Source organism: Eulemur rufifrons, chromosome 19 (assembly GCF_041146395.1).
Source record: "Eulemur rufifrons isolate Redbay chromosome 19, OSU_ERuf_1, whole genome shotgun sequence".
NCBI lineage: Eukaryota > Metazoa > Chordata > Mammalia > Primates > Lemuridae > Eulemur > Eulemur rufifrons.
In genome coordinates, this window is record NC_091001.1 from 28,521,277 (window position 1) to 28,537,390 (window position 16,114).

Below are 16,114 nucleotides of genomic sequence, written 5' to 3' on the forward strand. Positions count from 1 at the left end.
CCCAGCTGAACCTCTAAATACAGTTCTTTCATTCAAACTTCCATGGCGAAATCCTTTTGAATGTGCCCTGCTCCTTCCTGCCTGGACTCTGGATGGCACATTCTCAAGAGAGAAGAAGCCACAGAGACCTTGGTATGTGGCCTCAAGAGACGCTGACCTCCTCCCTTCTCATGCCTAAGCAGCATCCCATCACTGCTCTCCCCCAGCCCCCAGTGTCTGCACCAGTGCTCCTCTTTTAGGGGGGAGGGAGATGGGAGTGGAACTGAATTCTCCCTAGAAGGTTCGATCACTAGGATCAGACACCAATAACAGCTCTGTTTTTGACCTTATGATGGGATTGTGGTTAGAGGTTAAGAATGTGCCACTAGCATGGGCTTCCTCTGAGGATAAAATAGGGACCGTGTTAAAATGGTACAGCATGGTGCTGTTGACTAAGGAGGCACAGGAAATGTTAGGCACTGATGGGTGATCTCTCAGGAAAACAAGAAGGAAAACATGAGGACAGCAATGTAGTCAATGACCAAGGATGGTTTTGCAACCTCCCCTTTCAGGGCTGTCACTGTGCTGGCCACGGAAAGAATTAGATTTACCGGTCCTTTTCTATTCCATAAAGAGACTGATCTCCAAGGATGCTCTCCCCCTTCTTTTTATAATTATCAAAGATAATGGCATATATTATTGCATATTCTAGGGTGTTCATGTCAAAAATCAGAGGGTTTGAGTGGAAAAAGAAGTACTTCAGTTGAGAATAATTTATTCTTTCATTAAAAGTGTCGGTTGGAGACCGGCATTATGAGAGCCTGTAGGATGAGATCATCACAGATGCCAGGCTCTTATAGAATGAAATAGTCGATTCTGACCAAATAGCATAAAAAATTAGATTATCTCACAGAAAAATCATTCTAGCAACACATTTATTTTGCATCATGCAGACAAAATAAATGTGGTTTTGATTTTATATGGAAACAGCCTAGAGATGTCACTTGTTTTTGACTGCCAATTAACTAATCCCTCATTTTCCTGACCTGGCACCTTTATTTTCCTTTGGGAAATGATCTCTTCCCCATCCTCCATCCACGTGACTTAGAAGGAATTGATTCTGCGTCTAGCAGTAGGGGTGGTGAGTGATGCAGGCTTGGCCAATGGGGACATCATGTCCCTGAGCCAATTGTTGGTTGAGGGATTGTCAGGATCACTCAGACCCAAAAGGCTGTCACCCCAGGTCTTTTGCTGGAACTACTGAGAAAGAATTTTTTTTTCCTGCTAGGAATGCAAAATGCAAACCTGTAACAACTGCTAGTGACCATCTTTGCAACAAAGGGAAGAACCTGTTTGAAAGTAAAGCCAGCACTGAGGGCAGCTATTCTGTGAGATGGAGAGAGAGAAAATCCTGGCGACAATGACTGAGTGCCCAGATCTGGCCCAGAAATTTTTGTTATTTCAGCAAGTCCCTCTTTCTAGAGCCAGGCTGAGTGTGATTTTGACAGTTACAGTCTAAAGAATCTTGATTAAAGTAGAAGATGATTACAGGGCTTTTCTACTGTGCACCCCATCCACATGTATAGATTGTGACTGAAAAGAAGTTGTCACTGATTACTTCATTATATTTTTATTTTGCCCATACTATGGCAGTCATGGTGTAGAGTACTTGTATATAAAAATGAATAGGACAAACCTTCCATCAGATAGACAAATGTAAAACATGTGAGCAAAGCCCCATGGTGGTCAAGAGCTTGGATTCTGGAGCTTGCCCGCTGGGGCTACCGTACCACTGCTGCTTACTTCACACACTTCTGAACCTCTTTCCCTCAGTTTCCCATCCATATAATGGGCAGAATAATTGTTGTGACGACTGTCAATCTATTTGGGTTGTTATAAGAAAATATCACGAACTGGGTAGATTATGAACAGACATTTATTTCTTACAGTTCCTGATGCTGGGAAGTCCAAGATCACGGTGCCAGCAGATTTGGTGTCTGGTGAGGACATGCCTCCTGGTTCATCAATGGCCATCTTCTCCCTGTGTTCTCACATGGCAGAAGGAGCTCTCTGTCCCCCTCCCCCTTTTTTAAAATAAGGGCATTAGTCCCATTTTTGAGGGCAGAGCCTTCATAACTTAATTACCTTCCAAAGGCCCCACCCTCATAATATCATCACATTGCTGATTAGGTTTCAACATATGAATTTTGAGGATATACAGACCATGCAGACCCTAGCAAGGACCAAGTGAGCTAATACATGTAAGCCACTTAAAAAGTGCTCAGTAAATGTTTGCTATTGCTACCGTGACTATGCACTAGTTCCCGGACGGTAAGGAAAACACATGAAGTCATCTGCGATTCCTTTTAGGCACAGAGGAAGGGGAAGATTAGAGGAAAGTCACTTTTGAGCTGACTTTTGAGAGGTGAGTTAGTTAGGAAGACAAGGATAATCATGGCATTTTGAGCAAATGAAACACCATGTACAGAGGTTCTGAGGCATAAGAGGGAAGGCATGCTAGAACTGCAGTAATCTGCACTTTCTTGGATTATAGGTTGCATGTGGTGACTTTTAGAGATGTGACTGTGCAAGAAAGCAGATTAGGTAGGATAACATCTTTTGCAAGTGACCAAAATATTCAAAGAGCTTAAGTAAAAGTGGTATTAATGGTTGCTATACCTGAAAAGTCCAAGGGAAGAGATGGCTAGGGTCATGTCTAGATCAGGGTTCAAATGATGATTCCAAGATCCATTTTTCTCTCTTTACCTCTGTTTTCTGCTTCACCTGTGGATGGATCCATTCTTGAGTGGTATTCTTTGTGATGGTAAGATGGCTGGTAGAGGCTCACAGGCTCAAGTCCAGTGGGAAAGAATAAGACTCTCTTTCACAGATGTCCCAGAAGAGTTTCGTGGGCTCTGACTGAGTCACCTGAGTCAATTATTTGGGTAAATGGAATCGTATACACTGATTAATCAGGCTGGAGATTTACGTACTGGAAAAGTCAATTCTACTGAGAAGCTCCTAGACTTAGCATGCAAAGAAGGATGGGTCTTGGCTGGGCATGGTGGCTCACGCCTGTAATCCTAGCACTCTGGGTGGCCGAGGCGGGCGAATGGTTTGAGCTCAGGAGTTCAAGACCAGACTGAGCAAGAGCCAGACCCCATCTCTACTAAAAATAGAAAGAAATCATATGGACGGCTAAAAATATATATTAAAAAATTAGCTGGGCATGGTGGCGCATGCCTGTAATCCCAGCTACTCGGGAGGCTGAGGCAGGAGGATCGCTTGAGCCCAGGAGTTTGAGGTTGCTGTGAGCTAGGCTGATGCCACGGCACTCTAGCCTGGGCAACAGAGTAAGACTCTGCCTCAAAAAACAAAAAACAAATAACAACAACAAAAAAAAAAACAAAGAAAGATGGGTCTTCAGAGGGAAATTGGGTATGGATACCAGATAAAAAGGACATGGAATGCAAACGTGATAGAAAAACCCATAGAAGTTCAAGACACCTTTTGTGTTGTAGGGATTAGGAGAGCCATTACCAGTTTTAAGGCTGGGAAATGGCATGAGCATTTGTATTTTAGAAGGACATATGCAGCCTAAGGTATGGAAGATGGATTGGAAGGTTGTGGTTGGAGGCAAAGGTTCAGTTATAAAGTTTCGTACTGATCCAGGGAAGTGATGGTGAATGTATGAACGAAACTGTAGCATTGGGAATGGAAAGGTGCAATGCATCAGAGATGTGCATTTAGTGGCTAGAACCATAAGAATTTTATGACGGCAAAATTCAGTGGGGAAGGGAAGGAAGATGTCTAAAATGCAGCTTAGATTTCTGGCTTTAGTGCAGGGTGGATAGTGATGCTATTTCCTGAAAGTGGAGCTACAGAAGGAAAGGGTAAGAGGAAGGTATGTATAAAACAAAACATACCCAATATTTAAAATTTATTTATGTTCATGATATTTTATATGGAGTGGCAGAGAAAAATATATTCAGAGTTTATGAAATCTATTTTTTTACGGTAAGCAACATTATTCACAATGATAAGTGACCTGGAAATGGCCTTGTGCATGCACAGACACGAGGAAACACGTGTCCTGTAAATGTGTAGCACAGGCAGATGCTCATTCATGTACACGCAGCCTTGTGTTAGCCTCACTCTTTCCTTTTTTGTTTGTCTTGCCCTTTTCTTCTCATCTGCTTTTTACTGCTGTTTTCTTTTTGTATTTTATCTATCTTTGTAAGTGGCTTTAAATCCTTCTGGAACAAGATGGTATATAGTCAATAAATTTTGCTTAATACATATTCATTACCAGTCAGTCCTTACAGAGAATGATTGCAATGCGACTTGGAATTTTTTAAACCGAAATTGCTCTTCTTCTTTCTTTACACAAATAAACATAAATGTACATAAATTCTATCTGCTATTTTTTTTTTTTTTGGAATAAAAGACACCTGCATTTGCTTAAGATTTTATCCTTTTAATACCAAAACAGCCCTCCCTTTCCACGTCAGCTCTCCTGTCTCCAGCACTGCCCCACCAGATATTTCAAAATAAAATTCATCTCTGGGCCTAGAACCAATTAGAGGAACTTCAGGTTTAAAAGCTACTCAAAATAGGCTTTGCAATAAAGGAAACATTTAAAAGATAAGTAAACAAGGTCCAAAAAATGAATGCGTTTGTGGATTAGGATCAGAAGAAAATTTTAATCATAGTAATCTGTAGTTTATGACTGTCCATAATAACTTTTCCATTTCTCATTTCTCCAGAAAATCCTATGGTCTTCAAAGGGCCCATATTTTCATTTTTCCTAGATTAGCTACTTCTGTTGGTTGCTTTTTATACTTTACAGACTGGAATTGTAGCCTCGGCTGTTCTCTGTAGGCAGGTGGCTATCTCAAACCACCTTCGCTCTCTCATCTTGGTCCAATGCTCATTGCCCTTGGTCACTTGGATCCGTGTCCTGACTCAGAAGAAGAGCAACAAGTAGACAAGGTAAGGAGGCAGAAGAAGGCAACTGAAGCAAGACAGGGCTGAAATATAGGAGAAGCAAGCATTGCCCTCACACACAACTGCTGTTTCATTGCAAATTTCACCTCTGATATGGTGGCACCCAGCTCTGAAACACACAGGGACTCCACACGTTCTCATAAGGAAAGTTCCCTATCCTCAGTCTGGCTTTCGAGGCTCTTACAAATATGGCCCATTGGCTCTCCTTCTGGGTGCCTGTTCTCACTCTTATGCTTTGTCACCATAATTAGCTTTGTCTTAAGTGTCCTTTGCCCCACTTGGGCCACTCCAAGGCCTATCCATCACACCCTAATTTGCAAGTAAACATTTCTTCTTCTTTTGCAGCATTGTGCTTCTATCTCAAGTTTAACACATCACATTTTAGCATGTTCTTTTCCAGAATTATATGAATAGGTATTTTTGTGTGTGTGCATGTCATTTACTTTCTTGCATCCTTAGAAATTTGAAGGTAGTGCCTGTGCCATATTCATCTTGGTATTCCTCTGTCTTCATATAATCCAGCATGGTGATTCAAACATAAGAGACATTAAAAAGATTTATTAACTGAGTGAGCCAACAGAGGAATACATAGAAGGAAAATTAGAAGATATTGATGGGAGGGACTAAGGGAATACTATTACTACAAGCCAAGGGAGTGGTAGATGAGACAGAATTGTGGATGAGATTAAATGAGGAATTGCAGTTCAGTGAGGCACAAGGTGGTGCCACTGTTGAGAAAGTGGGACTAAGGGAAGCGTGTGACTTGGAAGGGACATCTATTTACTCAGACATTAGATCCCTCTCTTCCTCTTCCTCCTGTTCATCCTCCCCATCAGCTCACTCATCAGTCAGTGGACGTATGTTTTGCTTTATCTGAATTTGAGACTTAGGAAATCCAAGAGAAACAACGTCTTACCACAACGTAAAGTAGTGCTCATATTTATGAGAACACTATTAGGACAAATGTTTGTCCTGGGAAACCATCATGCTACGGGATTCGGAAGGATGACTTACTGGCTGTTTCTCTCCAGTTCAGTCTTCATTTCCATAACTCCCCCAGCTCTCCTCTATCTTTAGGTTTTTCACCCCTTCCCAGTGGAAAATACCAGTGAGGTGTTGAGAGTGGAAAAGGGAGAAGACAGATGCTGAATTTCTTGCCCCCTTTGCATTCATCACACTCAGTTAAATACACACACCTGGGCATGACTTGTGTTTTTCCATGTGTACAACCTTGTCTGTCCCCCAGTCCCAGGAATAGTAAGTCCTGTGTGCTTCTAGCATCAAATCAATCTGTTTGCCATGGTGCTCACCACACTGAATTGTGACAGCATGCTCACCACACACTAACCTGTCTTAAGGGAAAGATTTTGGCTTAACTCATTACTAAATCTGTCCCAGCACCACAATGTCTGGTCCATACAGGCTCATTAAAGAGTTGTTGAGTGAATATATACAAGCATGAAGGAATGAATAATAAAACAAAAGAAATTTATCACTTCACTTTAGCTTGCTTGAAAATACTCAGCATCTCTTACCTTTGGTTTTTGACTTACTATAGCCTTTGAGAATTGTTAAAGACAATGTTATTATTCTCTTAAATAACAGACAAAAATGAAATTTTTTGAAGATTTAATGAGGCAATATCATTGCCAGTTGGTTTTATCACTCAGGGCATTTAATATAAAATTTGTTAACATTGTCTTTAATTTTTTTTAAATATTTATAAACATTGCTTTCAAGAGAATTCATATCTGGGGGTATTGTTTTAATAATTCATTTTGGTGTGGTTTCAAATGTTTGGTGGTCCATCTTGTTTTGATACATTCTGCTAGAACTGTCTGTAAATGCTCTGGAATCTGAGTGGGAATCTCTTTGGATCTCATTCCTTCTTGGTCCACCTTCTAGAGCCCCAGATTAGATCCAATTGCCTGTCACAGGGATCTCGGAACCTTCAGATCAGCTGTCCTGATCACAGTTCGTCGTCTTCTGATATGGAATCTAGGTAGTCCGTGTCGACGTATAGAAGAAATCCAGAGAATAAGCTGTCTGCCCAACCTGGGTCTGAGAAGAGGCCGTTCTGGTCAGTGAAGAAGATCTCCAGCCAGACTTCATCTTCTGGCTGCAGATAGATGACTGTGGACCCTGAAGCCACATCATGGTTCCCCGTGTTGGCATCGAAGGTCTTTATCCGGTACTGCCCATTGTGTACCAGCCCAATCGCCAGGTGCTTATTAGCCAATGTGATATCATAAGAAAAGTAATAGATCCCTGGGAAAGCACAGATGAACTTCCCTGTTGCAGGATTGTAGTGCTCTCCCTCATTGAAGAGGACCTTGTTAAATATGATAGGTAGTCTTTCCTGTGGGTAGCTGGTTGTGATGCCAACAGAAAAGGCAGATTTGAGCACGATGCTTCCGCATCTGCAAACTCCAGGCAGCCCTGGATCCCCTTGCTTTCCTCTGTCTCCCTTTGGTCCAGGAGGCCCAACTGGACCCACTTCTCCTTTTTCTCCATCTGGTCCCATAGGTCCTTTCTTCCCAGTCTCTCCTTGGTCCCCTTTTTCGCCAGCAAGACCCACTGGTCCAGTCTTACCTCTCAAACCTTCAAAAAGAATGTATAGTTAATTAGTACTCCCTCTAAACAGACAGTCACAAAGAGCATACCTACACAGTCCCAGCACACCCTAATTTTGTCTTTTAAGTCAACCTTCAACAGTGTAACAGTGTATGTCTAAATGATAAACCTTTAAAAATATCACTGCTGCACTAAAAATGAAAATAAAAAAAATTCATTAGAATTTAAGCCAATTTTTTTGAGTATGTAAGAAATAATTTAAACCCTGACTAATTTAAAATAATGAACAATCATTCTGATGATGGATCACCTGCCACTCAATTATTCACATATAGATATTAGTCACTCCAGTAAGAATTCAATGAGTATGATGCTATTATATTATTTCCCAGAGTGGTCTCATGGAAGCAGACAGAACCAGACAAATCCTCACGGGCCATCTCATGTCCATTCTATTTCTATTAGTATTAATGTAAAAGAATTAATTGGATTTACTTATACTTATCAAGCATTTACTATGTACTAGCGACATATTTGCATATATGTCCTATATTTGCATGCATTAGCTTATTTAAGCTTCACAGTGACTTTATGCATTAGGAATTATTGTTACTTCCATTGCAGATGAGGAAACTGAGCCATAATGAAATTATTTTGCTTAGGAGAACAGACCTAGTGAGTGATGGAGCTGCAATCTGCACTCATGCCTGCCTGATGCTGGAGCCTGAACATCCCCCCTGGGGGCAGTGGCCAGAGTGAAAACTGTCAAGAGCATGTGGCACACATAGTAAGGGCTCAATATGCTACAACAAACAAAAAAAGTGACTGCCACCACCATGCAGTAGTCTTTTTTGGAAGAGAATACTGAGTCCCAGAAAGGTAAGGAAACTTGCTTCTGCAGCAAGGCTGGGATTAACATCCAAGCCTTCATCGCCTTAATGATGCTTCCCCTTCATCAAAATTCCTCTTACCTTTGGGGCTAGAGTCAAAAATCCCAAATTCTCTTTGGCTCCGCCACTAAATTGTATCATTTAGGCAAGTCCCTTAATTTTTCTGGGTCTCCTTATATACAGAAAAGACATAATAGCTGTGAAAGGATTTCAAGAAATTCAAGAGCACCATGCAGGAATGTTTTCTGTGTGTCTAAATCTTTATATCTGGAAACCAACTGTAGGCTAAGTGCAGAGAAGTAATGATCCAGATTGAAAGTAATAAGCAAAATGTATTTAATTTTTAAATCTCATCTATACATACACATACATATATATATACTTGATGCAATGACTTGATACCATAGAAAAAAGTCATTCAATTTTATGGCCAAATCCATTCCATAAATAGTGCTTGTATGATGATATTTTCTCAAAAAGTATCCAGATTATTGGTAACCTATAATGTACTTTTGTACATGGGGAAAATATATTGTTGATATATTGCATAATTTCATAACTATGTTTTTGTACTCAAGAACTTTTATTAACCTGAGGCTTTTTACCTTGATAGTGCTCTGATGTAATTTATTTGAATATTACATATACATCAATATATGAGTTTGATAATTTGATCATTTCTCAGTTATTTGGCAAAGTTAACAGCGAAGTGTTCTGGGTAGTGTCAATTTGAAGAGAATTAAAGCTTTGCCCTTAAAATGTCAAGCGTTTTGTTTTAATAATTCTGGAAAGTTGCTGTTCAACAATTTATGATGTATAGAAGATAGAACAATGAATGTGACCCTCTCTTAGAGAGTTGGGATCAGCATTATTAAGGATCACAATTCTATCTGCCAGCCGTAGATGGCTTTTCTTGTCAGGTTGACACTACTGGTGTCAGCCAGAACACACTCTGATATTTATTTCTTGTGATAAGGTCATAATAGTCTGATCTATTAATATTTGCTTCTTTTTTGATAGAAATGGAATATGAATATTATTTTGCTGTTAAATTATCTTTGGAGTCAAAGACTACAACTTCTAAATTATGATTTTTATCTTCAGTAGGAGCTTATCTCTTTGTGTCTTCATCATTGACCTTTGACGCATTAATAAAAACCATTTTGATCTCAGTAACAATTTTGACCATAAAATTTCATTATATACTTGAATCTTCCTGTCTTTAAGATTTCGGGTCAGTCACTTCTTTTCTGGGTTTTAAATGCCCTGTTTGTAATAAGGGGAAGTTGGATCTAAGTCCACTCCAAACTTAGTGGACAAAGCAGTAAACGGTGGCTCAGTGGAGCTGGGATAACACTCCAGTTCAGCCATGGGTAGTTAGGTGAATTTGAAGAAGGGGCTTGATCTGTCTGGCTTCAGTTTCCCAGTCCTTGAAATGAAGGTGTTGGACTAGATTGTCTGAAGTTTCACTCTTGTAAAAATTCTTTGAGATCAAATCATGCATATTGGGTGCAATTTTACAATGCTATCCGCAAAAAGGTCTTCACAACATCAACGTTTAGATTTTCTATAGGAATACTTACTTAATATACAAAATGCTGGGTGGTAGATAATCATGAACTAGCTGTAATAATTTATATTAATAGCAATTCTTCCTGTTTGCATGGAGCATTTGTCCATATGCTGAGGTTTTACACGTTAAGAGTAGAAATAAGGGATGAATCATTCTTTCTCTCCCTTTTCAGTCAGACATATGTTTAGGTAGAGCAGAGAACTATGGAGTAAGGGGTTAGTCTATGCTTAGGTACTGAAGCTAGGCCAGAAAGGATTTCTTCTCACTTCTCCGTGAAATGGGTCTACCTAGATTTCTTATTCAGTGCTATTTCTTCCTTCTTTTCACCCATCCATCCATGAATCTATGCATACATGCATGCATTCATCTAAACCATCTACTATTGACCAACCATTCACTACATAGTTACTGGGCTAGAACATAAATGACGGCTGCCCCACCCTCAAGTTAGCTGTTACGGCATATTACCTTGTGACCTGCAACTATGGGCCATAGCTAAGTTCACGAATACCTAAATTCATATGATAAACTGGAGTGAGTGATCTGGTTCATGTGGTAGTTCTAATGTTATTTGAAGACATATATATGGCTATGCATTCAGATTAAATTAAATGTTAATAATATGCCACAATAATAATGGCTACAGACCAGTGAGGGAGACAAATATTTTTACAGAACATTTATTATTCAGTATAATGAGCTTGGTATTTCTAATTTAGCACAGGGAAGTTGGACAAAAAATATCCTGGATTCTGCCTGAACTCAGTGGGGGTAGATGTCGTCAGGGGTGTTCACCAAGGGTACACAAACTAGAAGACACCTGTGGTATTGTTAAAGGGGAAACAGGGAGGAGGAGCTCCCAGCCACATTGTGCCCAGTTACAGCCACATTAAAAACACATTCCCAGAGCTCCAGGGCTCGGTTCTTATAGTTGCCAAGTGAATGTGCCTCTCTTCATTGATCATATAGTCATTCTCACCTGATGTTTCTGAGCTGTTCTATGTCCTTATGGGTGTATATTAGATTTAAATAATCTCAGGTTGGGAAAGTCATTTTGTTTTTGACCTCAATTTTTCCATTTGTAACATTATTATTATTGCTGATAGGGTTTTGGTGAACATTAGCTGCTAAATGTAAAGTTCCTGATAAATAGTTAGTTCTTAATAAATAATTATTATCATGACATATTGTAATTATGTATTTACATGTTGGTGTCCCCCCCCCCCACACAGGAATGTCTGCTTATCAAAGCAAGGACAATGTCTTACTCATGTTTGTGTTTCCAGTGTCTAGAATGATGTTCTCAGCTAGGTGCAATTTTGCACTATTCACCTCCCTATCCAAGGGATAGTTGATAATATCTGAAGAAATTTTTGGTTGTCACAGTTTGGGGGGGGGTGACACTGACATCTAGTGAGATACTGTTAAACATTCTGCAATGCACAGGATAGCCACCCCACAGTAAATAATAACTCTGTCCAAAATGTTATTAGTGTGGAGGTTCAGAAACACTAGTCTAGAATAATACTAGATAGTAATAGGTGCACAGAAATATTGCTGGATGAGTAATACATGGGTGCATGGATGAAGAAATGGATTAATGAATATGGGTGCATAGCTGGCCTCATACATGGTTAAAATTATAGCAATTCTGAACATTTGATTTAATCTGAATGCATATCCACATATATATATTTAAATAACACTATACCTCATGAAAAATTGCTCATTTCTAGTTTATTATATGCCTTTGGATAGTCACAAATTTAGCTGTGATCCGTATTTGCAGATCAAAATGTAGTAAGTAATAACAGCTAACATTTACTGAGTACTTACCACAGGGCAGTTATTCTGTGGGGCATCTTGCATGTACTATTTCCCTTAAACTTTGCAATCGCCTTTACTACCACCAATTTACAAAGAGGAAACTGAGGCTGGAAGACGATAGTAGCCCAAGGATACTAGATTAGTAATTTAAAGAGCCAAGATTTGAGCCAACGTCTTTCTGACTCCAATGCTTGTTTGTGTAGCCACTATATTATTGCTTCCATATACTATATGTGGATAGTGTATGAATATACACCAGATATAACTATAATCTGGTGTTATTATAGGATTTCTAGGATGTTCATAATCATGACTCAGTGGTAACTTGTAGTCACAGGTGTTACCCTATAGATGCCTTTGAAAACTTACACGTAAGCTCCACATTAAAGGTTCCTTAATATTCACAATATTCATGGATTTGGTAGCTATTATTTGCCAAATATTTTCTGCATGGGAAATTCAGATATGAATTAACATCCAATAATCTAAATACATATTATGATTTTGTTTCACAGGAAACCAGTAAATCAGGTACAATGACTAGAGCCGTAGTCTTAGATCTATTGATTTTCTTCCCTTCCTATCTTTGTCCCAACTTTTACACTCAGAAACTCATTTTCAAAGATTGATTCCACATCCTTTCCCCTTTTAGAGTTAACACAGCCTCTCTAGAATTTCAATTCCGTTTACTCTGAAGGACTGCAGAATCTGGCAAGCTTCCCGAGCTAACTTATCTTTTGGGGGAAAAAAGTGAAAATTACTGAAGGACTAACGGACAATTGTGTTACTGTAAAGAGCTGTAGAAATCTACTTTTTAGCTGCTACAGGACAGGTGGGAAAGCGATGAGGTAGGAAAGGAATGCTATATAGTGCTATTGTCATTTCATCTGTGAAAAATAAAATCTAGAAGCCCTTTATGTATTTTCATTCAGGACACTAGTTCCGGGCAGGATGGCACCTGTGCACCTGGCTGCTAATTTCTGCCTCTGTGCAGTCTGTCCATCTTTTCTCCCACCCATCTCTCTGTCCATCCATGTGCTTGCACATCTAGCCACTGCCTGCCAGCTGCAAGGGGCCGGTGACTGTGGGTGTCAGCTGTTTGAGCCCAGCTCTGGCAGTCACTGGCCGTGCACATCCATCCCTGTCTGTTCTCAGCAATTCATTTAATCATGCTGTGGCTCAATGTTCTCATCTATAAAATGTGCTAATGTCCGCCCGAAAAGTGTTGTCGTTAAAATGAATAAAGATGCAGGTAAAGAGTTTAGAGCAGCATCTGAAGCCCAGTAAGGGCTTAATAAATTGTTACGACTAACATAGGCAAAGTAGAGAAGGGATTGAAGGAGCAAGTCCCATTAGAACAAACGACAAAAAACGGGAGCAGTTTTAAGGTGGGGGTGAGGTGGGGTGACTTCATCATTCATTACCTGCAGCTCCCTTTTCACCTTTCTCTCCTTTCCTGCCGTCTCTACCGTCTCTTCCCGGAAGGCCGATGCGACCGTGGGGCCCAGGGGAACCGTTTGCCCCGGGGGGTCCTGGGGGTCCAGGTAAGCCAGGAATGCTACAGATATACCTTGGGGAGTAGCTTTCTCCTTTCAACTGATTACCCCGCGGCTGTCCACTTGCACAAATGGCAAAACTTGTAACATACAGCAAGACAAACATCTTTGGCTCTGGAAGAGAAACACAGGGACATAAATGAACCTCTGGGGGCCGGGCCGGAGTTTGGCATAATTGACTCAGTTTGAACATGAGAATGGGCATTTGCCACAATTCACTCCAGTGTTCACCTTCCCACACATGTAAAGCTCTGTTTGTCCTCATAATTCCATTGAAAACTATTAACACATTATTGATACAGCATTCTCAGTGCCCTTAAAGAAGGGTTGGTACAGATGAGAATGGATTAAAAACATTTTCAAAATAAATCACTATGTTGCATTTATTCTTCAGGAATCAATGATAGACTTTGAAAAATGATGTTTTCTTTTTGCAAAAGCAGTGCATTGTTTAAAATAGAAAGTCAGAGATGCAAATGAATAAGATAGACATGAACATCAGTTTCACCACCCAGAGCTTTATGTTTTAATGCATATATCCCTCCAGTCTTTTTTTGCCTGAGCTGTGGAGAAAAGTGACATTATGCCATTCCTACAATTACCTTTACCTTAACAGTGTATCATGAACATTTTCTCACGTTGAATTTATTCATAACATTAAAAAATTATTGCTTTTGTTTCTACTATCTTTTATGTAAATTACACCCCCATTACAGACAGTCAGGCTGTTTCCAGTGTTTTGCCAATACAAACACCATGCTAGACATCATTCTAACTAATCTTTGCATGCACCCATGATCATTTTCTTAGAATTTATGAGCTTTTTAAAGCAGGAGAAAGGAAAAGGCATTTTCAGGAAAACTATGTTTTTCACTTGATAACCATGTGTAATGCCAATTAGTGTTAATTGGAGTACTGTGCATGTCCTGAGGGGGGTCTCAAACTTTAATTTAAAATCTGCAGAATAGAATGCCATGGTGTCCCATTAAGCCCTTAGCATTGGTGCTCTATTAAAGAGCTGTATGAAATTAACCCATGCATGGCACCACATGCTTTGAGTGATACAGACAGCAGCTCTGATCTAACAGGACTTGGGTTTTCACCCTACAAAGCCTGGCAGCTGAGAACGATGGATCATTTATTAGCATGACATCCTGGCATAAAGGCTGGGGGTGAGGTGGGGAGCGATGTATTAACAGACAGGGGATACCCAATTTCCTAGGCTCAATAGTCCTGGGAATTAGCAGTTTCTTGAATGGAAGAACATATACAGGTGGTTCTTGGGTCATGTAAGTGAGTGGTTTTGGGGTAGTTAGACCTGTGCTTTAAAAAGAAATCTATATAGTGCCTGAGCTGGCATATGCTTCCCTGAAGGAAAGAATTATAAAATGTGGGAAAAGCAATCAGTTGGAGTTTCTTTTGTCTTTTGACAGCCTCATCAGAAAATTAACCAGGCTCACGGTACCACTTTTGTGGTACCCCTGGGGAAATTGCAACATCCTGGAATTAGACCCAGAAATTTGCCAGAACGTAGGAATGACAAATGGAGACAAACACAGTATGCACATGTGGTTTTGAAATAAGCCTGATTCCTAGAAATCTTATTAGTGAAAACCCAAGGCAACTTATCCAAATGTAGGCTCTGTATCCTTGAACAATTCTCAGCGTTACCAGTCCAAAAAAAAAAAAAAAAATCAAGGCGAGCCATCTTTGCTATGCTCTGTTTGCTAGACTTGACGTACAGGACAAACACCAATTTATTGACTCTATTGCTCAGCTGGGCTTAATGCACTTTCTGACAAGCCCAATGGCTCTGATAAAGATACCAGCTCTTCCAAAGGAGCCTTAGATGAAAAAAAAAAAAAAAAAGAAAGAAAGAAAGAGCATTCATCCACATCCCTTGCCACAGTTAAAACAAGATGCATTGATTAAATTAGAAGTTTGTTTCTTTTGTAAAAGGCTGGTTAGAGGAGGTTTTGAGCAGGGATATGAAAGTGGAGACAATGCTCAAAGAAGATACTCCTTAGGTGGCTTTTCACCAGACATGGATGCAAGGCTGTAGGCTGAGGCCAGAGTTGGTTCCAAGAGGGACTTGAAATTACGTGGAGAGAAGATGTTTGGGCAGCGGCGTCTCAGACACTGTGATGGAGGTGTGGAAATACAACTATGCTAACAGTTATGGGGACAATCTGTGAAGAAGAGTGTGGTAAGGGTCTAACTGGTGGTTGACAAAGGAAGCAGAAATGCTAAAGATTACTTGGAAGAAACGCTATTCAATTTTGACGATAGCCAGGCAAAAAGCACTCAAAGAAGGAATAAATTAAAACAAGTGAAACAGATTTATTCAGTACACATGGATAGCTTTTCATTGACAAATGCACTAAAGTATTGTCTGTATAGGGGTCTAAATGCTGCAACTTTAAAAAAGGCAGTCAAAATGCTTATTCCTTAACAACACTCATCAGAATTGAGGAGCAATATGTTGTGGTGCCTGATGTATAGGGGTGGCATAGAGGGGAGTGGTCAGCCAAGTACTGGGGCTCAGTTCACCCAGGAAGACAAGGGGGTGTAGATTATAATTAAAACTGGACTTCTGCTTCCAAAATGGTGGCATAGATGCAAGCAGAAAACCAAAACCATATACAGCACTGAGATCTCACCAGCAGTATCCCATAACACAACTATGAGGACGAGTCAGTTCTGGGGCC

General features: G+C 40.1%; 1 protein-coding gene across 1 annotated transcript; it reads right to left on the reverse strand.

The window, feature by feature from the left end:
• Positions 1-6,863: 6,863 nt before the first annotated feature.
• Positions 6,864-13,512, reverse strand: C1QTNF7 (C1q and TNF related 7). The gene is made up of 2 exons (XM_069494887.1): positions 13,275-13,512; positions 6,864-7,587 (listed from the first exon to the last, which is right to left on the reverse strand). Exons 1-2 carry the CDS (start codon positions 13,510-13,512, stop codon positions 6,956-6,958), a joined length of 870 nt encoding a protein of 289 aa, XP_069350988.1. The 3' UTR covers positions 6,864-6,955.
• Between the last annotated feature and the right edge of the window lie 2,602 nt (positions 13,513-16,114).

Excerpts from the sequence above, each read along its gene's own strand:
- C1QTNF7 (XM_069494887.1), bottom strand. The coding sequence starts at position 13,512 with ATGTTTGTCTTGCTGTATGTTACAAGTTTTGCCATTTGTGCAAGTGGA. Across the intron at positions 7,588-13,274 it reads AGGTGAAAAGGGAGCTGCAG|GTTTGAGAGGTAAGACTGGA; the intron begins GTAATGAATGAT and ends TTCTTTTTGAAG.